The sequence below is a fragment of the Corvus moneduloides genome, chromosome 4 (assembly GCF_009650955.1).
Source record: "Corvus moneduloides isolate bCorMon1 chromosome 4, bCorMon1.pri, whole genome shotgun sequence".
Lineage (NCBI taxonomy): Eukaryota > Metazoa > Chordata > Aves > Passeriformes > Corvidae > Corvus > Corvus moneduloides.
In genome coordinates, this window is record NC_045479.1 from 73,941,492 (window position 1) to 73,964,832 (window position 23,341).

The 23,341-nt window shown below is 56.9% G+C and overlaps 1 protein-coding gene across 1 annotated transcript in view; it reads left to right on the forward strand.

Annotated features, from left to right (window-relative positions):
* SHANK3 (SH3 and multiple ankyrin repeat domains 3) overlaps nucleotides 1-23,341 on the forward strand; it is a 172,801-nt gene that overhangs the window by 83,193 nt on the left and 66,267 nt on the right. Inside the window, exons 14-15 of the mRNA XM_032107021.1 lie at nucleotides 2,274-2,722; nucleotides 22,048-22,161. Of these exons, the coding sequence (XP_031962912.1) occupies nucleotides 2,274-2,722; nucleotides 22,048-22,161 (563 nt within the window). The remainder of the gene's footprint in view (nucleotides 1-2,273; nucleotides 2,723-22,047; nucleotides 22,162-23,341) is intronic.

Consider the following 23,341-nt stretch of genomic DNA (forward strand, 5'->3'; position numbering starts at 1 on the left):
AACTTCCTCATTCCCGCCATTCCTGCCATTCCCGCAATTCCCGCCATTCCCGAAATTCCCACAATTCCCCCATTCCCAGAACTTCCTCATTCCTGCAATCCCTGCATTCCCACCATTCCCGCCATTCCCGCATTCCCACCATTCCCGCATTCCCACCATTCCCGCCATTCCCGCATTCCCACCATTCCCACCATTCCCGCCATTCCCGCCATTCCCACCATTCCCGCATTCCCACCATTCCCGCCATTCCCACAATTCCCACAATTCCCGCAATTTCCCCATTCCCAGAACTTCCTCACTCCCGCCATTCCCCTCAGTCTCCAGTCCCGCCATTCCCGCCATTCCCGCCATTCCCGCCATTCCCACCATTCCCGCAATTCCCACCATTCCCAGAGGATGGCAATTCCAGGAAAGGCTTTCCGACGGGAACCTTGTGTCACCTCTGTGGCGGTTTTGGGGTCCCCATTCCTGCTTTTCCCGTGGTTTCCATGTGCCGGGATCCACTGGAACGGTCCCATCCCAAGGAATTCCATCCGAATTCCATCCCTTTCCCGGCTCTCCGAGGAGCCGGGATGCAGGAGGGGACAGCTCTGTCCCCACCGTGTCACCCTGGGGGGACAAAGATGGGATTGGGGAGGAAAAAGATGGAATTGGGAGGGGAAAGATGGAACTGGGAGGGGAAAGATGGAATTGGGAGGGGAAAGATGGAATTAGGGGGGCAAATATGGGGCAGGGGGGCAAAGAGCGGCCACAGGGGCAGCAGGAGGGACCCCGAGGCTGCGGCCACGCCGGGGGCGGCGCTGGGAGGGGCGGGGGCTGCGGGACCCCCGGGCCGGGCATTGGCACCGCGGGCATCCCAAACCGGGAATGGGAACCGGGGACCCTTCAGGGACCGGGCATTGGCACCGCGGGCATCCCAAACCGGGAATGGGAACCAAGGACCCCCAGGGACCGGGCATTGGCACCGCGGGCATCCCAAACCGGGAATGGGAACCAAGGACCCCCAGGGACCGGGCATTGGCACCGCGGGCATCCCAAACCGGGAATGGGAACCAAGGACCCCCAGGGACCGGGCATTGGCACCGCGGGCATCCCAAACCGGGAATGGGAACCAAGGACCCCCAGGGACCGGGCATTGGCACCGCGGGCATCCCAAACCGGGAATGGGAACCAAGGACCCCCAGGGACCGGGCATTGGCACCGCGGGCATCCCAAACCGGGAATGGGAACCAAGGACCCCCAGGGACCGGGCATTGGCACCGCGGGCATCCCAAACCGGGAATGGGAACCGGGGACCCTTCGGGGACCGGGCATTGGCACCGCGGGCATCCCAAACCGGGAATGGGAACTGGGGAGCATTCCCGCTCCCTCTCCCATTCCCTCTCCTGCACCCATTCCCGCTCCCATTCCCTCTCCCATTCCCTCTCCCGCACCCATTCCCTCTCCCTCTCCCATTCCCTCTCCCGCACCCATTCCCGCTCCCTCTCCCATTCCCTCTCCCGCACCCATTCCCGCTCCCATTCCCTCTCCCATTCCCTCTCCCGCACCCATTCCCGCTCCCTCTCCCATTCCCTCTCCCGCACCCATTCCCTCTCCCGCACCCATTCCCGCTCCCTCTCCCATTCCCGCTCCCGCACCCATTCCCTCTCCCTCTCCCATTCCCTCTCCCGCACCCATTCCCTCTCCCTCTCCCATTCCCTCTCCCATTCCCGCTCCCGCACCCATTCCCTCTCCCTCTCCCATTCCCGCTCCCTCTCCCATTCCCTCTCCCGCACCCATTCCCGCTCCCTCTCCCATTCCCTCTCCCATTCCCTCTCCCGCACCCATTCCCGCTCCCATTCCCTCTCCCATTCCCGCTCCCGCACCCATTCCCTCTCCCTCTCCCATTCCCTCTCCCTCTCCCATTCCCTCTCCCGCACCCATTCCCGCTCCCTCTCCCATTCCCTCTCCCTCTCCCATTCCCGCTCCCTCTCCCATTCCCTCTCCCTCTCCCATTCCCTCTCCCGCACCCATTCCCTCTCCCGCGCCCATTCCCACCCCGGGGCAGGGCGGGCAGCGGCCGCCAGGGGGCGGCGCCGGCAGCGGGAGCAGCCCCGGGAGCGGCCCCGGCAGCGCCATCGGGGTCGGGGCCGCGCCGGCAGCGGGGGCGGCGGCGGCGGCGGCGGCGGCGGAGCGGGGGCGGGGGCGGCCGGTCCAGCTCCGTCCCCGCCCGCCGGGGGAGGAGCCGCGGGCTCCGGCCCCACCTGCCCCGGGCCATGGTGCGCCGGAGGGAGCGGAGCGGAGCTCGGGGCGGGCGGCGCCGAGGCGCCATGGAGCCGGCGGTGGCGGGCGGCGGCCGCCCCGCAGCCGGTGCCGCTCCAACCTCCGCCGCTGCCCGCGCCCGGGCGGCGCCGCCGGGGCCGCGCTGAGCCCCGCGGGGATCCCCCCCAAGCCCCCGCCGCCGCCCCGGCCATGGCGCAGCCCGCGGGGCGCGGCGGGGCGAGCCGCGAGCTGCCGGGCATCAGCACCGTAACCTACGTGTTCGTTTACAGCCCCGCCGGCCCCGCCGGGCCCCCCGCCGGCCCCGGTGCGGAACCCGCGCCCCACGCCGCGCCCGCCCCGCTGCGCGGGCCCAAGCGGAAGCTTTACAGCGCCGTGCCCGGCCGCAAGTTCATCGTGGTGAAGAGCTACGCGCCGCAGGGCGACGGCGAGATCCAGCTCAACCGCGGCGAGGCCGTCAAGGGTGAGTGGGGACAGCGGGATGGACACTGGGATGGACAGCGGGACACCGGGATGGACAGCGGGATGGACACCGGGAGGGACACCCGGAGGGACACCCGGAGGGAGCGGCCGAGGAGGGCGGGAGGAGTCCCGGCTGCTGCCCCGCGGCCCGCGCTGGATGCGGCACTGGCGGAGCTGCGCTGGGATGGGGGGAGCGGGCGGCTGTGGGGTGAAGGGTTTGGGGTGGCCACGATGGTCCCCAGCCCACCTGTGGGGCGGCGGTGCCTCGGGATGCCCTGCGCAGGTGTGGGGTTGAAGCTTTGTGGGGTCCCCAGCACACCACCTGTGGGGCTGAAGCGCTGTGGGGTCTCCAGCCTGGCTGCAGGGCTGCAGCTTTTTGGGGGTGTCCTGTTTGGTTGTGGGGCTGTAGCTTTTTAGGGTGTCTGGTTTGGTTGTGGGGCTGCAGCTTTTTGGGGGTGTCCGGTTTGGTTGTGGGGCTGCAGCTTTTTGGGGGTGTCCGGTTTGGTTGTGGGGCTGTAGCTTTTTGGGGTGTCTGGTTTGGTTGTGGGGCTGCAGCTTTTTGGGGGTGTCCGGTTTGGTTGTGGGGCTGTAGCTTTTTGGGGTGTCTGGTTTGGTTGTGGGGCTGCAGCTTTTTGGGGGTGTCCGGTTTGGTTGTGGGGCTGCAGCTTTTTGGGGGTGTCCGGTTTGGTTGTGGGGCTGCAGCTTTTGGGGGTGTCCGGTTCGGTTGTGGGGCTGCAGCTTTTTGGGGGTGTCCGGTTTGGTTGTGGGGCTGTAGCTTTTTGGGGTGTCCGGTTTGGTTGTGGGGCTGTAGCTTTTTAGGGTGTCTGGTTTGGTTGTGGGGCTGCAGCTTTTTGGGGGTGTCCGGTTTGGTTGTGGGGCTGTAGCTTTTTGGGGTGTCCGGTTTGGTTGTGGGGCTGCAGCTTTTTGGGGGTGTCCGGTTTGGTTGTGGGGCTGCAGCTTTTGGGGGTGTCCGGTTTGGTTGTGGGGCTGCAGCTTTTGGGGTCTCCAGCTCAGCTGTGGGGCTAAAACACCGCGGGGTCTCCAGCCTGGTTGTGGGGCTGTGGTGTCTTGGGGTGTCCGCTCCACCTGTGGGTTCTCCAGTCTGGTTGTGGGGCTGCAGCTTTTTGGGGGTGTCCGGTTTGGTTGTGGGGCTGCAGCTTTTTGGGGTCCCCAGCTCAGCTGTGGGGCTGCAGCTCTGTGGGGTCCCCTGGATGGTTTTGGGGCTGCAGCTCTGTGGGGTCTCCAACTCAGCTGTGGGGCTGCAGCTTTTTGGGGTCCCCTGCCCACCTGTGGGATTCCCAGCCTGGTTATGGGGCGGCAGCTTTGTGGGGTGCCCGGTTCTGTTGTGGGGCTGCAGTTCCATGGGGTCCCCAGCCTGGCTGTGGGGTCCCCAGTTCGGTTGTGGGGCTGCGGCTTTGTGGGATTCCCAGCCTGGCTGTGGGGTTGCAGTGTCTGGCCCGGTTGTGGGGCTGCAGTGCCTTGGGGTGCCCGGTTTGGTTATGGGGTTGCAGCTCTGTGGGGTCTCCAGCTCAGCTGTGGGGCTGCAGCTTTTTGGGGTCTCCAGCTCAGCTGTGGGGCTGCAGCTCTGTGGGGTCCCCTGGTTGGTTTTGGGGCTGCAGCTTTGTGGGGTCCCCTGGTTGGTTTTGGGGCTGCAGCTTTGTGGGGTCTCCAGCTCAGCTGTGCGGCTGCAGCTTTTTGGGGTCCGCAGCCTGGCTGTGGGGTCCCCCAGGTCGGTTGTGGGGTTGCAGCTTTGTGGGATTCCCAGCCTGGCTGTGGGGTTGCAGTGTCTTGGGGTCTCCAGCTCGGCTGTGGGGCTGCAGGGCTGTGGGGTTTCCATCCCAGTTTTGGGGTTGCAGGACTTTGGGGTTTCCATCCCTGTTGTGGGGCTGCAGGGTTTTGGGGTCCCCAGCTCTTTTGTGGGGTCCCCAGCCCGATTTTGGGGCTGAAGCACTGTGGGCTCCCCAGGTTGGTTGTGGGGCTTTGGGGTCCTCAGTTCTGTTGTGGGGTCCCCAGCCTGGTTTTGGGGCCGCAGCTCTGTGGGGTCCCCAGTCTGGTTTTGGGGCCGCAGCTCTGTGGGGTCCCCAGTCTGGTTCTGGGGCTGCAGGGTTTTGGGGTCTCCAGCTCTTTTGTGGGGTCCCCAGCCCGGTTTTGGGGCTGTAGCTTTTGGCGTCTTCAGCCCGGTTATGGGGCTGCAGGGCTGGGGGCTCCCCAGCTCTTCTGTGGGGCTGTAGGATTTGGGGCTCCCCAGCTCTTCTGTGGGGCTGTAGGATTTTGGGGCTCCCCAGCTCTTCTGTGGGGCTGTAGGATTTGGGGCTCCCCAGCTCTTCTGTGGGGCTGTAGGATTTTGGGGCTCCCCAGCTCTTCTGTGGGGCTGTAGGATTTTGGGGCTCCCCAGCTCTCTTGTGGGGCTGTAGGATTTGGGGCTCCCCAGCTCTTCTGTGGGGCTGTAGGATTTTGGGGCTCCCCAGCTCTCTTGTGGGGCTGTAGGATTTTGGGGCTCCCCAGCTCTTCTGTGGGGCTGTAGGATTTTGGGGCTCCCCAGCTCTTTTGTGGGGCTGTAGGATTTGGGGCTCCCCAGCTCTTCTGTGGGGCTGTAGGATTTTGGGCTCCCCAGCTCTCTTGTGGGGCTGTAGGATTTTGGGGCTCCCCAGCTCTCTTGTGGGGCTGTAGGATTTGGGGCTCCCCAGCTCTTCTGTGGGGCTGTAGGATTTGGGGCTCCCCAGCTCTTCTGTGGGGCTGTAGGATTTGGGGCTCCCCAGCTCTTCTGTGGGGCTGTAGGATTTGGGGCTCCCCAGCTCTTCTGTGGGGCTGTAGGATTTTGGGGCTCCCCAGCTCTCTTGTGGGGCTGTAGGATTTGGGGCTCCCCAGCTCTTCTGTGGGGCTGTAGGATTTTGGGGCTCCCCAGCTCTTTTGTGGGATCCCCAGCCTGGTTTTGGGGCCTCAGCTCTGTGGGGGTCCCCAGGTTGGTTGTGGGGCTTTGGGCTCCCCACCCCTTCTGTGGGGCCGCCGATCCCGGCCGGCACCGGCTCCGGCTCCCTTCCCATTCCCGGCTTTCCCATTCCCGGCTTTCCCATTCCCGGCCGTGGCCTCGTGTCCTTGTCCCCCCCTCCCTCCCCCACCTCGTGCCCATCCCGCTCCCCTCCTCCTCCGGCGCTTCCCAAATCCCATTCCCAATCCCACAGCTCCCGTTTTCCATCCCCCCTCACCCTGCGAGAGCATTCCCGGCGCGGCTTTTCCAGGCGCGGCTTCCAGAGCTTTTCATGGATAACGGCGGCGCTGCCGTTGCCTTGGGCTGGGAATTCTTAGGGAAGGTTGGAATTCCAGCTCCCGGCTTCCAGGGGGAAGGAAAAGCTTCCCTGCCAGCCGGAGAATTCCATAGTTTGCGGTTTTTTTCTCCCGGAAAGTTTCGGGAGCTTCTCCTCCTCTCCCTCCTCTGCGATTTTTTTTGCGGATTCCTGGCACGACGCGGGGCTGGAGCCTCTGGAATGACGGGAAAGGGAGACGGGGAATATTCCCAGCCTGGAATTGCTGCTCCAGCATCCTCCGGCGGCTCCGACATTCCCGCTGCCGTTCCCATGGATTTGTTTTCCCTCCGGAGAGCGGGAGGCGCCTGCGAAGGGCCTGGGGTGAGGAATTCCATGGATGCGCTTGGAATTCCAGGGGTTTCATTTGGGATCTCGGCATGGGATGGGCATTGCTGGGATGCAGCTGTGGGATTCCAGGAGCCGGGAAGGATCCCTGCGATCCCAAATGCTTTTCCCGCTGTTTTCCCGGTGTTTTCCCTCCCCCTTTTCCCAGTTTTTCCCTCGTGCTGCCATGGAGTGGGTGGTCCTGGAGCCGCTGCCACAAAATCCTTGGGATTCACTTATTCATCCCCAAAATTCCCTGGCATGTGATCTCCAGGGAAAAAGCAACTTGTGGGAAGAGGGGGGAGGAGGAGGAGGATGTGGAGTGACCCCTCGGAGCAGGAATCGCTTCCCACTGGATCATTCCCGGTGTTTTGGGAGGATGGAGGAGTTCAAAGTGAATCCTTTCCCGCATGGAATCGCTCCAGGAGGCTGATTAATGGCTTTTTTGGGAATCTTGGCAGCTCCTGGCTGTGCTGGAACGCCGGGATGAGCCGAGGCGCCGCTGCTTTGTCATGTTCCATGGATTCCTGGGGCCTCGGGAAGCGGGGAAGGGCTGATTCCAGCCGGGAATAGCGGCTGGGGGAGGGGAAATCCCGGATCGAGCCCGAGCCCCGAGCTCGGGGGGGTCCGGAAAAGTTGGGAGAGGCTGGAATTGGAGGAATTCCGGCCAAGGGGAGTCTCCAGGATCCTGGAATGATGGGAGAGACGGTGGAGATTCCTGGGAATGGGAATGTTGGGGGTGGAAGGTCCTGGAAGGGAAAAGGTGGAGCTGGAAGGGTGGGAGATGGGAATTGCAGGAATTCCTGGATGAGGATGGGAGGCTGAGCCAGGCTGGGAATTCTGCATGGAATGAGCTCTTGGAGAGATCCCGAGGGAAAATCCTGTCCAGAGCTGAGTCCATGGGAAGGAATTCCAGAGGGAAGAGCAGGAAAAGGCCGGGAAGAGGAGGTGGGGGTGGGAAACTGGGATGAGGGGAGGAAGGCGCTTCCCGGTCATTCCCGGGATCCAGGAAAAACCTGGATGATCCCAGATGGATGAGGTTGGAATGGCGGAATATCCGGGAATTTTTCTCTTGGGAATGGCAGGGAAGAGGGATTTGGGGTGCCCTTGGATGTGGGGAGGGATCTGGGGAAGCTGCTGGAGGAGGAAAACCAGGAATTCTTGGAAGTTCGCCCGTTTGGAGCTGCCATTCCATGGAGGAAGCAAAGAAACTCCTGGGAATGTTCTCCTGAACTCCGGGATGGAATTGGAGGAGCGGGAGCTGCTCTGGGCTGGATTTCCTTGGGAATTTCCAGGAATATTCCAGGCAGGAATTTCCAGGAGCTTTCCATGGAATCCTGGCTCCCACCTGGAGCTGCCATTACCTGTTGGAATCAAATTCCTGGGAATGTTCTCCCGAACTTTGGGATTGCAGGAAGGAGGAGCGGGAGATTCCCTGTGCAGGTTTTCCTTGGGAATTCCCGGGAGCTTTTCCTTGGGAATTCCCGGGAGCTTTTAATCCAACCCTGGCTCCCACCTGGAGCTGCCATTCCCTGTTGGAATCAAATTCCTGGGAATGTTCTCCCGAACTTTGGGATCTCAGGGCTGGAATTGGAGCAGCAGGAGCTGCTTTTCCTGCGGAATTCCCAGGATTTTCCGGTTGGGTTTTCCAGTGAAAATTCCAGCACCGTCCTGAAACTTTGGAATGCCAAAGGCGAGACTCAATCCAGTTCTTTTTATGGAAAAGAATTCCAGCAGAGGAGAGGCTGCCCTTGATCCGCTCGTGCCGGATCATGAGGGAGGAAATGAGATGGGAGAACCGAGAGCCTCCGGCACGGAAATTCCAAGGGCACCGGGAAAAATCCTTCCCAGGCACAGCAGGGAGGGAAAATCCAGCCTGGAAACCTGGGAAAAATCGGGAATGCTGGGTTTGGAGTCTCATTTCTCGGCCCTTTGGGATGAGGAGGAGTTTTCCTCTCCGTGGGCACATTCCCAGCTGCTCCCAGGAAACAAAGGGAAAGTTGGGAATTCTGTGGCGCTGGATTTGTGGAATTCTTGTTGGAGCAGCTGGAGGTTGCTGGGATAGATGGATTGGTTTGTCAGGGAATAATTCCGGATTCTGGGATTCCTCTCTCCACCTTCAGACCCCTTTTCCGGCTGCAATTCCCATGGGAATGCAGCTCTGGAACCTTCCAGATCCCGGGATTCCTCTTTCCACAGGATCCTCTTCAGGAGGCTCCGGGGGCACCTTCGGGATGAGCTTTGAGGTCCTTCCCAGCCAAAGCAGCCCGGGCTCCTGGAATTCGGGAATCCTTGCCCACGGAATGCCGGCAGTGCCTCGGGAAGGGCCCGCGAGCCGCCCCGGGCTGGGCAGGGGCTGCCAGGGATCCGTGCAGGGAGAGGCCGGGAAAAGCGGGATCTGGCCCGGGATCGGGGCCGCGGGAGCTTTGCTGGGAGCCGGGCAGGGATCGGGAACGGCCTCGTGGCTCTGCACAGCTCCTGCCCGGAGGCAGCGGGGATCGGGATCTGCTGTGGGAATGAGGCCGGGAAAAGAGGGAACGGCCTCGGGCTGCGCCGGGGCAGGGGCAGGGGCAGATCTGGGAATTTCCCCATGGAAAGGGCGCTCAGGCCTTGGAACCGCCCGGGGAGGTTTGGAGTCGCCATCCCTGGAGGTGTCCGAGGAATTCCGGGATGTGGCTCTCAGGGCTGGGATGAGGCCGAGCTTGGACTCGGTGACGTTGGAATTCTTTCCCCACCTCAATAACTCCGTGATGATTTGGAGAAGGGACGTTCCAAGGTCATCTCATCCCTATCCATGAGATCATTCCCATCCCATTCCATGGCAGGGACACCTCCCACTGTGCCAGGCTGCTCCAGCCCCAATGTCCAGCCTGGCCTTGGCCACTGCCAGGGATCCAGGGGCAGCCCCAGCTGCTCTGGGCACCCTGGGCCAGCCCCTGCCCACTCTCCCAGCCAGCAATTCCCAATTCCCAATCTCCCACCCAGCCCTGCCCTCTGGCACTGGGAAGCCATTCCCTGGCTCCTGGCCCTCCAGGCCTTGGCCCCAGTCCCTCTGCAGCTCTCCTGGAGCCCCTTTAGGCCCTGCAAGGGGCTCTCAGCTCTCCCTGGAGCTTTCTCCTCTCCAGGGGAACATTCCCAGCTCTCCCAGCTTTTCCTCCCAGCTCCATCCCTTGAATCCTCCCGGAGCCTCCTCTGGATTCACTCCGACAGTTCCACGTCCTTCCCGGGATCCTTCCCGATCCCAGATTTCCCTTTTTAGCCGCATTTCCCTGGATCTGTTCATTCCAGAGCTTCTCCGTGGCTACGCCAGGGCTCGGAATTCCTGGGGAAGTTTTGCCTTCATCCCAAGGTCAGGAATTTCTCCTCCTCCTCCTGGTTTTTCCTCTGGGAAGGTCATTTGGGAAGAAGCCAGGACGCCGCTGGTTCCTGGTTGGAAAATTATCCAAGCCCTTGGCAATGCCATCTGTCCCTACTCCGCCTTTTCCCGGGCTCAATTCCTTCATTTCAGGTCAGGCCGGGATTTTTCCATTGGGATTGGACGGATTTCGGGTCAACGGGAAAAGTTCCGCGGAATTTCAGCTTTGAACTTCCCGAAATCCCAATTTCCTGCCTGGAAATCCAAGGAAAATTTTGGGATTTAGGGATGATTTGGTGGGATGGCCTCAGGATTTTTGTGGGAAAAAGGGTTGGAATTGTGGCTGCTCCATCCCTGGAATTGTCCAAGGCCAGCTTGGAGCGAGCTGGGAATGTGGCAATTGGTAGGGATCGGAATGGGACAATCCTCAAGGTCCTTCCCAGCCAAACCATCCCAGAATTCCATGAATTCTCGTGTCCCTTTGCCTCCGCTTCCCATTCCAGTGGAGGGATCTTGCTCGGGATTAAAAAATTCCCAACTTTTTCCGTGCTTTGCTTTTCCTGCAGCGTCGAGTTTTGCCGGGAAGATCCCTCTTCCCAAATTTCCACATCCGCAGGGAAGCTCGGAAGTGTTGGGAGCTCCTCGGTCCCAATCCGACTGTTTCCTGCAGCATTCCCGGATTTTTCATTCCCTACTTCCCTGGTTTTAATGGAATTTCTTCCTTGTTTGGAGAAGACTGAGAATTCCCACGGCAAACTTGGCCGGGATCCATTGGAGTCATCCCAGAGTTTCTGAAATTCCCGAAAAAAGGAGACTTTTTAGAAAGGAGTGGATAAAAAACCATCGGAAAATGATGGAAATCTCCAGGATGAGGGGGGGGTGATTCCGGAATATTCCCATTTGTCCCTGGAATCTGGGAGAAAAGCTGGGAATTCCCATCAGTTATCCCTGGAGAAATCCTGGAGATAAGCGAGGGAGATCCCAGCAAAACTGGGATTTTTGGGACGGAATTCCCACATTTCCTGTGCTTTTCCCTCCGTTTTTTGGGACACAATTCCCACATTTCCTGCTCTTTTCTCTCCATTTTTTGGGAACAGAATTCCCACATTTCCTGCTCTTTTCCCTCCATTTTTTGGGACACAATTCCCACATTTCCTGCTTGTTTCCCTCCGTTCCTTGGGAACAGAATTCCCACATTTCCTGCTCTTTTCCCTCCTTTTGGGGACAGAATTCCCACATTTCCTGCTTGTATCCCAAGCCTGGCCTTGGATTGTGGCCTCAGCTCCGGAGCCGGATCCAAATCCGGCAGAATTTCCCAATTCCCGAGGTTTTGCTGGGATTTCCACGTTGATCCCGATGGATTTTCCTCGGCTCCCGGTTTTGGATGGATCCTTTCCTTTGGAATGGGATCCGTTTTCCCACTCGGATGAGCAGCGGCCTCGGCCTTGGCACCAAAATCCTTCCTTTAGATCATTCCCAGAGCTGGAATTGGGAGCAAAGAGAGGATTTTCCCTGGAATTCTCAGGAAGAGCCTCCATTATCAACCCGATCTGGGATCATTCCCTGGATCTTTTCAGGAATCAGAGCCTCAGCATTCGGGATCAGGAGCAGGGAACACAGAAACCTTCGATTTGGGAGTGAAATTCCCAGATTTTGGCAAATTAACAGAATTCCCGCTTTTTTTGGGTTTTAAATTTGAAGGAATCATTTCGGTGCTCCGGCATTTCCCGGCGCTTTTCCCAGGATTTGGCGCTCGAGCGTCGCTTTTCTCCATCCTCTGGAAAAATCTCCTTCCCCGGGGGAATTCCATTGGCTGCCCATCCCTGAATTATGGGATGTTCCCAGAAAAACCCAGAAACGAGCTGGCACCTTAGGAATGGAAACCTCTTCGGGTTTTGGGAATGATTCCCAGATTTTCCTGGGAATTCAAGATGGATTTGCTCCCTCCTTGGCTCCGGATAAGCTTGGGAATCCTCGTTATTCCCACCTGGAATGAGACCCCATAAACGAGGGCCTCCAAGTGACCTCGAATCCCAACCAGCTGGAATTCGGGAAGTGCCGTCACTGCCCGGATTTCCTTGGAAAACGGAGCAATCCGGGAGATATTCCAGTCGGGAATATTTGGCGCTGAGCTGGCAGCTGGCCCCGATTCCCATCCCAAAATTAGAAAATCCCTCATGAATTCCACTCCTCATCCCGGTGTCCCTCAGGCTGACCTCGGAGCTGTCCCAGTTTTCCAGCGTGACCCGAAATTCCAAAGGGGGGGGGATTCAGATTCCGTAGGGTTGGGGAGCATTGGGATCACGGAGCTGGGAAAAGCCGGGAATGGGGACAGGTGGGAAGAGCAGGCGTTGGGTTTTCATGGATTGTGTTCTTCGGGATCCGGTTTGGGTGGAATTCCAGCGGGATTTGGGGTCTTTTTGGGGTTTGGAGGGTTCTCCATGGTCTGAGCTGGAATTCCAGCGGGATTTGGGATTTTGTTTGGGTTTGAAGGGTTCTCCTTGATCTGAGCTGGAATTTCAGTGGGATTTGGGATCATTTTTGGGTTTGGAGGGGTGTCCATGGTCCAGACCTGGAATTCCATCCCAATTTGGGCTCTTTTTTGGGGATTTTGGGGTTGTCCATGGTCCTGACCTGGAATTTCACCCAAATTCGGGATGTTTTTTGGGATTTTTAGGGATTGTCCATGGTCCTGACCTGGAATTTCACCCAAATTCGGGATCTTTTTTGGGATTTTTGGGATTGTCCGTGGTCTGAGCTGGAATTTCATCCCAAATTTGGGCTCTTTTTGGGATTTTTGAGAGCTGTCCATGGTCCTGACCTGGAATTCCATCCCAAATTCAGGATTTTTTGGGATTTTTTGGGAGCTGTCCATGATCCTGACCTGGAATTTCATCCCAATTTGGGCCCTTTTTGGGATTTTTGGGAGCTGTCCATGGTCCTGACCTGGAATTCCATCCCAATTTGGGCTCTTTTTTGGGGTTTTTTGGGATTGTCCGTGGTCCTGACCTGGAATTTCACCCAAATTCGGGATCTTTTTTTGGGATTTTTGGGATTGTCCATGGTCCTGACCTGGAATTCCATCCCAATTTGGGCTCTTTTTTGGATTTTTGGGATTGTCCATGGTCCTGACCTGGAATTTCGCCCAAATTCGGGATCTTTTTTTGGGATTTTTGGGATTGTCCATGGTCCTGACCTGGAATTCCATCCCAATTTGGGCTCTTTTTTGGATTTTTGGGATTGTCCGTGGTCCTGACCTGGAATTTCACCCAAATTCGGGATGTTTTTTGGGATTTTTAGGGATTGTCCATGGTCCTGACCTGGAATTTCATCCAAATTCGGGATGTTTTTTGGGATTTTTAGGGATTGTCCATGGTCCTGACCTGGAATTTCAGCAAAATTTGGGCTCTTTTTTGGGATTTTTTGGGATTGTCCATGGTCCTGACCTGGAATTCCATCCCAATTTGGGATCTTTTTTGGGATTTTTTGGGGTTGTCCATGGTCCTGACCTGGAATTTTACCCAAATTTGGGCTCTTTTTTGGGATTTTTGGGAGCTGTCCATGATCCTGACCTGGAATTCCATCCCAAATTCAGGATTTTTTGGGATTTTTTGGGAGCTGTCCATGATCCTGACCTGGAATTCCATCCCAATTTGGGCCCTTTTTGGGATTTTTGGGAGCTGTCCATGGTCCTGACCTGGAATTCCATCCCAATTTGGGCTCTTTTTTGGGATTTTTGGGATTGTCCGTGGTCCTGACCTGGAATTTTGGCAAAATTTGGGCTCTTTTTTGGGGTTTTTTGGGATTGTCCGTGGTCCTGACCTGGAATTTCACCCAAATTCGGGATCTTTTTTTGGGATTTTTGGGATTGTCCATGGTCCTGACCTGGAATTCCATCCCAATTTGGGCTCTTTTTTGGATTTTTGGGATTGTCCATGGTCCTGACCTGGAATTTCGCCCAAATTCGGGATCTTTTTTTGGGATTTTTGGGATTGTCCATGGTCCTGACCTGGAATTCCATCCCAATTTGGGCTCTTTTTTGGATTTTTGGGATTGTCCGTGGTCCTGACCTGGAATTTCACCCAAATTCGGGATGTTTTTTGGGATTTTTAGGGATTGTCCATGGTCCTGACCTGGAATTTCATCCAAATTCGGGATGTTTTTTGGGATTTTTAGGGATTGTCCATGGTCCTGACCTGGAATTTCAGCAAAATTTGGGCTCTTTTTTGGGATTTTTTGGGATTGTCCATGGTCCTGACCTGGAATTCCATCCCAATTTGGGATCTTTTTTGGGATTTTTTGGGGTTGTCCATGGTCCTGACCTGGAATTTTACCCAAATTTGGGCTCTTTTTTGGGATTTTTGGGAGCTGTCCATGATCCTGACCTGGAATTCCATCCCAAATTCAGGATTTTTTGGGATTTTTTGGGAGCTGTCCATGATCCTGACCTGGAATTCCATCCCAATTTGGGCCCTTTTTGGGATTTTTGGGAGCTGTCCATGGTCCTGACCTGGAATTCCATCCCAATTTGGGCTCTTTTTTGGGATTTTTGGGATTGTCCATGGTCCTGACCTGGAATTTCACCCAAATTCGGGATCTTTTTTGGGATTTTTAGGGATTGTCCATGGTCCTGACCTGGAATTTTACCCAAATTTGGGCTCTTTTTTGGGATTTCAGGAGCCGCCCGTGCTCTGACCCGGATGAGGAGCCCACACCTCCCTGGACAACATTCCAGGGGATAATTCCCAGGGATTTTAGGGAGCCCATTCCCACGTTCCATGTCCGTGTTGTTCTGCTCTGCACATTTCCCATGATTTTTTCTCTTTCCCATGATTTTTTCTCTTTTCCATGGTTTTTCTCTTTCCCATTCCCATCCATGCTCCAGGCCAGCAGCTCCGTGAAGTAGGTAACTATGGAATTTTTTCCTTGGTTTTTTTTTTCCCCCTCCTGGCTTTCTCCTTTTTCCCACTTTTTTCCCTCGCCGTGGCTTCCGTGTGGGGGGAGTTTTCCAAGATTTTTAGAGCTCCGCTTTTCCCGGTTTCCCCTTCATTCCTGCTGTTTATTCCGGATGGGATCGAGGGGCCGGAGCACAAGGAGGGACCTTCCTCTCCCATCCTGATTTTCCTGCAATTCCCAAAGTTTCCCTGTGCTTGTCTGTCATGGAATTCCCAGAAAACCCAAACTGGGAAAAAAATCCTGGGATGGGGTTTGATGGGAGCTGTGGGTGAGGAATCTGGGGGGAATCGTGGCTCAGGAATCCCGTGGGAATTCTGGATGAGGAATTCTTTGGGAGCTGCGCTCTTTTCCTGCTGCTCAGGGATTTGGGATTTTGGGAAGAGGCGCTTCCAGCCCCTTGTTGTTCATGGAAACAATTCCCGGTGCTCTTGGCGCGGCTTTGGATTTTCCAGGAAAATCCATCCTGTCCCGGTGATCCCTGGAAATCTGATCCCTGATCTGGGCTGGTTTTTCCTTGGGATTTTCCAGGATGATTCCATGTGGGAATTTCCAGGAGCTTTCCATGGAATCCTGGGGGGATTGGCAAGCATCGGATGGGGCAGAGCTGATCCCAAAAAATTCCGTTGGCCATCCCAATATTTCCATGTGCTCCCCTCGCCTTCCTCTGCTTTGATATCCATGGGAAACCCATGGCAAAGCCCATGGAAAATGCTCTTTTCCTGGTGTTTGCCAAGGAAGCCCCGCTGGCTCCAGGTGGATTCCAATTCCCAGGAAAATCCCACCCAACAGGAGTTGGGACCAGCGGGATTTCAAGCTGGGAATTGCCTCGTCCAGGCTGCTGTTCCCGTCAGGAAAAGGAGAGGGAAAATGGAATTTTCCCATCCGATTCACGTGGATTAAACCCGGCAACACCGTTGGAGTTGGGAATTCCGGGTGCCGCAGAATTCCTGAAAGAATAAACGATGGGAAAAGAGGGAACGGCCTCAGGTTGGGATCAGCAGGAATTTCCCCATGGAAAGGGCGCTCAGGCCTCGGAAGGGGCTGCCCAGGGAGGTTTGGAGCCGCCATCCCTGGAGGAATTCCAAGGAATTCCTGGATGTTGGGCTGGGAATAAGGTGAGACTTGATCATCCAAGAGGGCTTTTCCAAGCTCAGGAATTCCGGGATTTCTGTGTTCAATCCCAAGGAACAGCTGGATTTTCCCAAGGGCCGGGAAGTGCTGCTCCAGAGGCAGCTCCGACTGCAGCAGGGTCAGGGCTGCTCAGAAATCTTGGAATTCCCATGGGAAAAAAAAACCCCTCCAGGAGCAAAATGGCCACAGGTTTTTAAGGAAAAGGTGACGTCATCCTCCTTTTCCCTCTCCCTGCCCACCGGGATGAGCTTGGAGCTGCCGATTCCGAGCTGGGGAGGAACAGCAGGATCCAAAGGAATCCATCATTTTTTTCCTGGATTTCAGATCAATCCATGGAAATCAGAACTATCCCAAATAAATCCAGCGGGAATCTGGTGTTGGCATTCCCGTAGGAAAGCTTGGATTGGGAATTTTTCCGTATCCTGGTGCATAATAATTAAAAATTGGGAGAAAACCAGGAATATTCCCTGGAAAATGGGGGTTTGCATTCCCAGCTGCTGGGGAGTTGGGAATTTTTGGGAATATGCTCGGGAAATCCCTGTCTGGCAGTGGATCCCTGCTTCCCACAGCATCCCGTTCATTGGGAATTCCCAGCTGCAGGGAGCTGGAAGTGCTCCTTGGAATTCTGGCTCCGGCCTTAAAGGAGAAGGGAGCGATTCCCTGGGAAGTGCGGGAGGAAGCGCGGGATTTATTCCCTGTGGAATGGGAATGGCTTTGGAAGGGAATGGGATGGGTTTGGGAAGAGCCTGGAGCGGCGGGAAGGGGCTGGAAAAGCTGGAAAAGCCTTTCTTGGGAAGCCTCTGTGGTGAGGAGGGGATGGGAATGGGGCAGAGAGGGATGGAATGGGAATGGGAATGTGGCAATGGGACTAGGGCAGTGGGAATGGGAATGGGAATGGGAATGGGGCAGTGGGAATGGGAATGGGAATGGGGCCGTGGGAATGGGAATAGGGCAGTGGGAATGGGAATGGGAATGGGGCAGTGGGAATGGGAATGGGGCCGTGGGAATGGGAATGGGAATAGGGCAGTGGGAATGGGAATGGGAACTGGGAATGAGGCAGTGGGAATGGGAATGGGGCAGTGAGAATGGGACAATGGGAACGGGAATGGGAACTGGGAATGGGGCAGTGGGAATGGGAATGGGACAATGGGAGTGGGAATAGGGGAGTGGGAATGGGAACTGGGAATGGGAATGAGGCAGTGGGAATGGCAGTGGGAATGGGGCAGTGGGAATGGGAATGGGGCAGTGAGAATGGGACAATGGGAATGGGGCAGTGGGAATGGGAATGGGAATGGGAACTGGGAATGAGGCAGTGGGAATGGGAATGGGGCAGTGAGAATGGGACAATGGGAATGGGAATGGGAACTGGCAATGAGGCAGTGGGAACTGGGAATGGGGCAGTGGGAATGGGAGTGGGACAATGGGAACGGGAATGGGGCAGTGGCAATAGGGGAGTGGGAGCTGGGAATGGGAACTGGGAATGGGAACTGGGAATGGGGAAATGGGAATGGGAACTGGGAATGGGGCAATGGATGCTGGGAATGAGTTCTGGAATGGGGGAGTCGGATCTGGGAATGGGAACGGGAATGGGACAATGGGAGCCAAACCGGATTCCCGAGGACTCAGCTGCTCCCCCTCGGATGTGGATCCAGGTTTTCCATGGATTTTGGGGCCGGTTCTGCCCTTTGTGCCTCATTCCAAGCGGGATGTGCCCATCCCGATCCCTGCCTGCATTCCCAGGGCTCTCCTGCCTGGTTCTCTGGGAATTCTGGCCGGGATCCAGCGCTCCCAGGGCTTCCCATGGAGCTCCTCATCCTGCCAGGAGCTGCTCTCCCGCTGCTCTGGGGGCGGGAATTCCGAGGATTCCTTCCCTAAGGCTGCTGAGGATTCCTTCTCCCGGGGATTTTTCAGGATGGGGGATTCCCAAATCCTGCTGGTTTCCAACTGGGAATTAGAACAGGGAGTGACAAAGCTGATCCCAAAATTTTCCTCGATCCCTGCTTACGGGGCTGATCCCAGAATTTCCCAGGAGCGGGGATTGTCCAGGGAGGGATTTGGAAAATCCCCTCAGGCTGGAGTAGCATCCAAGACATTTCCCAGCCTGGATTAGCCAAGGAATTTCCTCCGCTGGAATGGCGTTAATCCCTCAAAAACATCCCGGCTTTTCAGCGGGAGGAGGATTCCAGCGGATTCCGGTGGCAGCCAAAGGGATTCCCTGAACTCCCGGGGCTCCTCCTCCTCCCGGGAAAAGCTCGGAGCAGCCTGGCAGCAGGGCCGGGTTTCCTTGGATCCCTGACTCCTTTCCCATCCATGTTTTCCGTGGGCATGGGTGCGAGACAGCTCCGGCTGCTCTTCCCGAGTTTCTGACGCTCGGGAATGCTGAGCTGCTGCTTCCCAAGCCAGGAATGCTCCTGGAAAAACCCTGGGAAACATCAGAGTATGTGGGGAATGCAGGGAATAAACATCGGGAAAAGGAGCTGCTCCAAGGGCTGGGAGAGCTGGGAATGTTCCCCTGGAGAAGGGAAGGCTCCAGGGAGAGCTGAGAGCCCCTTGCAGGGCCTAAAGGGGCTCCAGGAGAGCTGCAGAGGGACTGGGGCCAAGGCCTGGAGGGCCAGGAGCCAGGGAATGGCTTCCCAGTGCCAGAGGGCAGGGCTGGATGGGAGATTGGGAATTGGGAATTGCTGGCTGGGAGGGTGGGCAGGGGCTGGAATGGAATTCCCAGAGCAGCTGGGGCTGCCCCTGGATCCCTGGCAGTGGCCAAGGAAAGGCCGGAGCAGCCTGGGATCCGCTGGGATGAAAGCTCGGGAATGGTTCCGGGAGCAGCTCAGAGCAGGGGAGGCCTCTGCCCTCTGGAAAAGCCACGGGATGCAGAGAAGATCCCGAATTTCCAACACAATCCTGGAGAAGGCTCCCAAAAATTCCCGCAGGGATCGTTTTTCCCCCTCCCCCCGGCAGATCAGGAGGAGAAAAATCCCAGGAAGTGGGAAGGGGATGAATCCTGGTTGTTTGTCGGGATCTGCGCTGCATTCCCTGAGTCCCAACCCAGCGGGAATTCCAGCCGCATTCCCGATGGGATGAAGGGAGCGCTTGTGCGGAAAAGGAGGAAAATTTGGCTGCTGGAATTCCAAAAATTCCAGGCTTTGGGTCCCCATTGCTGGGACAGGAGCCAGGGAACGGCTCCCAGTGGGAAAGGGGAGCTTGGGGAGGGATCTTGGGAAGGAATTCCCGGCTGGGCTGGAATTCCCAGAGAATCCCTGGCTGCCCCTGGATCCCTGGAATGTCCAAGGCCCGGCTGGAGCAATCCGGGATCATGGGAAGTGTCCCCGCCCATGGAATTTGTTGGGATTTCAGCTCCATTCCCACCCGAACCATTCCAGGATTCCCTTTCCCCAGAGCGATCCCAGTCTCTTGAAGGAATCCTGCTCCTTTTCCCAAATTCCGGGGTTTTCCCAGGCTGGAGAAGGGATTTGAGGCAGTTCTGATCCGTGGCTCGGGATCCCAACCCCGCTCCATGGCCACGGCACCCCGGATCCACTTGGGAATCCCAGCATTCCCAAACCTTGGGAATCCCAGCGTTCCTGAGCTTTGGGAATTCCCATTCGGAGCTGGAAACAAGCTTTTCCCAGGATTTCCCCCTGGCTGCTGTTGGATCCGTGCCTCATTCCCACTTTTCCCTCCTGGATCCGTCACCCAGCATCCCCTGGATCGGCCCTTCCAGATCCAGCAATTCCAGGATCCCGCTGCTCTCCCGGTGCCGGGAGATTGCAGGAAAAGGGAATTTCTCCCGGGGTTTTTTTCCTATGGAATGTGCTCAGCATTCCACCTTTTTTCTGTTTTCCTTCCTTTTTTTCCCTGGGGTGCTTCCATCGTCATTCCCAGGTTCTGGAAAAGAGGGAATAGCAGGAGGAGGAGAATTCCAGCAGAATCTCCACTGGATCAGATCCCTTTGGATCTTTTCCAGCTCCGGATATTCCCGGATTTTCTGACCCGTCGCCTTTTCCCGGGTGGGATTTCAGGGATATCCGTGCTTGGGAATTTCCCGGGAAGCTGCTGAATCCGGGTGCCTTTGGATCTTCGCGATGCCCCCGGGATCCTCCCTGTATTCCCAACATCCTGGAATTGGCTCCCTGAGGAATCCTGGATCCATGGAATTCTGCTTTTCCAGAATGGAGATGGGAACGGCTTTCCCTATGCCAGGAGCTGGAATTCCCTGGATGCCGGTGGATTTGGATGGGATTTATCCCGGTTTTTGGGTGGAGCGGAGCAGCCAGAGCCATTCCAGGGCCACATTCCCTTGGGAATTCCGCTCCTGTGGCTCCCACCCCGCTGGAGCTGGGATTCCTCGGGATGAAGGAATCGCAACCCTTCGGGAAGGAGAAGTGCGGGGAATTCGGGAATAATGAACCGTGCTGGGATTCATCCCAGTTTTCCAGGCAGGATTGGCTTGGGAATTCTGGGAAATCCTGGAATTCCAAAGCATGGAAAAGGAAAGGCCACAGCTCCATGGAAAACCCATTCCCACTGTGGGAATCCCACTGGGGACGGGATCCAGATCCTCGGGAATAGGGAAGGAAAATGGGAACGATGAGAGGAGAAGGATTCATGGAGCACAGGAAGGATCCGGAACCTCTGGATCAGCAAATCCCATTCCCAACCTCCCTCCTGGCTCCCAAATTTCTGCTGAGGCCGAGAATTGCTCGGGAACGTTTCCCCGGCTCCGGCCGTTCCCTCCCTTTCCCGTTCCCTCTGATTGCCGCTATTTTTTTCCAAGGAATGCTTGATTGGAGCCGGAATGATGGGATAATGACGGGAATAAAAGGCGGATAATTTCCCAAATCAGCTCCTCAGCTGGAGCCGGCGGAGAGGGAACGGCTCCGGGGCTGATTCCGGGATCCATCCGGAGCCGTTCCCGGTGCTGGTTCCCAGATCCATCCGGATCCATTCCTGGTGCTGGTTCCTGGATCCATCCAGATCCATTCCCGGTGCTCATTCCCAGATCCATCCGGATCCATTCCTGGTGCTCATTCCTGGATCCATCCGGATCCATTCCCAATGCTGGTTCCCAGATCCATCTGGAGCCATTCCCGGTGCTCATTCCCGGATCTATCCGGAGCCATTCCTGGTGCTGATTCCCAGATCCATCCGGAGCCATTCCCAGTGCTGGTTCCTGGATCCATTCCTGGTGCTCATTCCCAGATCCATCCAGATCCATTCCCAGTGCTCATTCCCAGATCCATCCGGATCCATTCCCAGTGCTCGTTCCCGGATCCATCCGGATCCATTCCCGGTGCTGGTTCCTGGATCCATCTGGATCCGTTCCCGGTGCTGGTTCCTGGATCCATTCCCGGTGCTCATTCCTGGATCCATCCGGAGCCATTTCCGCTCCCAGGGCTGATTCCTGAATCCATCCAGGGCAGGAAGAGCTCCCGGATTCCCAGATCCATCCAGAGCCATTCCCAACCCTCATTCCCTACACGGATCAGGGACTGATCCTGCGGAACTCCCTGCTGGAATTCCAGCCCTATCCAAGCCCTGTGGGATGAGGATGGGAAAGGATGAGGAAAAATTGGGAATGGCTGAAGGAGAAAAGGCGAATCCAGGGAGATTTTATCCATTTTCCCAACTTTCTGACAGGATCTGAGGTGGGATCGGGATCTGCTGTGGGAATGAGGCCGGGAAAAGAGGGAACGGCCTCGGGCTGCGCCGGGGGAGGGGCAGGGGCAGATCTGGGAATTTCCCCATGGAAAAGGCGCTCAGGCCTTGGAACTGCCCAGGGAGGTTTGGAGTCGCCATTCCCGGAGGTGTCCGAGGAATTCCAGAATGTGGGACAATGCGGGATTTGGGTACCCAGAGTGGAAAAATTGGGGGATTTGGGCATCTAAAGTGGAAAAACTGGAGAATTTGGGTGTCCCGAGTGGGACAGTTTGGGAATTTTGGAATTCAGTCATCCAGAGCGGTACGATTTGGGAATTTGGGTATCTAAAGTGGGAAAATTTGGGGATCTGGGTATCCAAAGTGGCACAATTCAGGATTTGGGCGTCCAGAGTGGAAAAATCTGGGAATTTGGACATCCAGAGTGGGAAAATCCGGGAATTTCAGCTTCAGCAAAGGAATGAAACCCATGGAAAACTCGACATTCCTCAGCTTCCTTCCAGCTTTACCCTTCCCAGGTGGATTCCCGCCGTGCCAGCGCCATCCCGAACTCCACGTTTTCCCAGGATTTCCCCCTGATCTCCCTCTCCCGGTTTTCCGCAGTGCTGAGCATCGGCGAGGGCGGATTCTGGGAAGGCTCCGTGAAGGGCAGGAGCGGCTGGTTCCCGGCGGAATGCGTGGAAGAGGTGCAGATGCGCCAGTATGACTCCAGGCAAGGTCGGTATCCCGGAATTCCGGCCGGGATTCCCAACGGCATCCCCGGCTCACTCCTTCTGGGAGGTGGGGATGGAGGGGATTCTATCCCAAGGGATCGGTTCGGCTCATGGATTCCGCGTCGGGATCTTCCGCAGGGAATGGAGAGTTTGGGATTGGTTGGGATGGGAGCAGAGGAAAAACTGGGAAAATTGGGATTGGACAGCCTGGAAAAGGGGAAAATCTGGGATGAGGCAATTGTGGCTTCCAGGACCTGGAGGAGCCACGGGAAAGATGAAAAGTGGGAATATTCCCAAGGGATGGAGGGGCAGGAGACAGGGAATGGCTTCCGGCTCCAGGATGAGGTGGGAATTGTATCCCAAGGGATGAGTTCGGGTCACGGATTCAGCGTCAGGTGATGGGAATGAGGGACAGGAGAGTTTGGGATTGGTTGGGATGGGATGAAGGAAAAGCTGGGAAAACTGGGATTGGACAGCCTGGAAAAGGGGAAGGTCTGGGATGAGCCAATTGTGGCTTCCAGGACCTGGAGGAGCCACGGGAAAGATGAAAAGCGGGAATGTGCCGGGAGAAACGGAGGCTCCAGGGGGATTTCATCCCTCTCCACAATTTCCTGCCCGGAGGCAGCGGGGATCGGGATCTGCTGTGGGAATGAGGCCGGGAAAAGAGGGAACGGCCTCGGGCTGCGCCGGGGCAGGGGCAGGGGCAGATCTGGGAATTTCCCCATGGAAAGGGCGCTCAGGCCTTGGAACTGCCCGGGGAGGTTTGGAGTCGCCATCCCTGGAGGTGTCCGAGGAATTCCTGGAATTCCACTCCGGGCTGGGATCAGGCCCAGCTTGGACTCGGTGGTCTGGGAATTCTTTCCCAACCTCTGGAATTCTGCGATTCCGCGATTCCCCGCCTGTTCCACCGCCGGCTCCAGGCCCAGAAGAAATGGGAAAATCCCTTTCCCAAGGATTAAAGGCTCAGGAATCTTCCTGTTAAATGGGATTCATCCGATTCCAAACGCTCCCTGGAACCAGAATTCCTGCCGGAAGGAAGAGGGATCTTCCCGCTTTCCAAAGGGGATTTTTCCCTCCTTATTTGCAACCCGAGATTGATTCCTGGGGAAAAAAAGGAGGATGGGGCCATTCCTGGTTGTTTTTCCAGGGTTTTTCCAGCATTCCCTGTTCCTGTATTCCTGCTG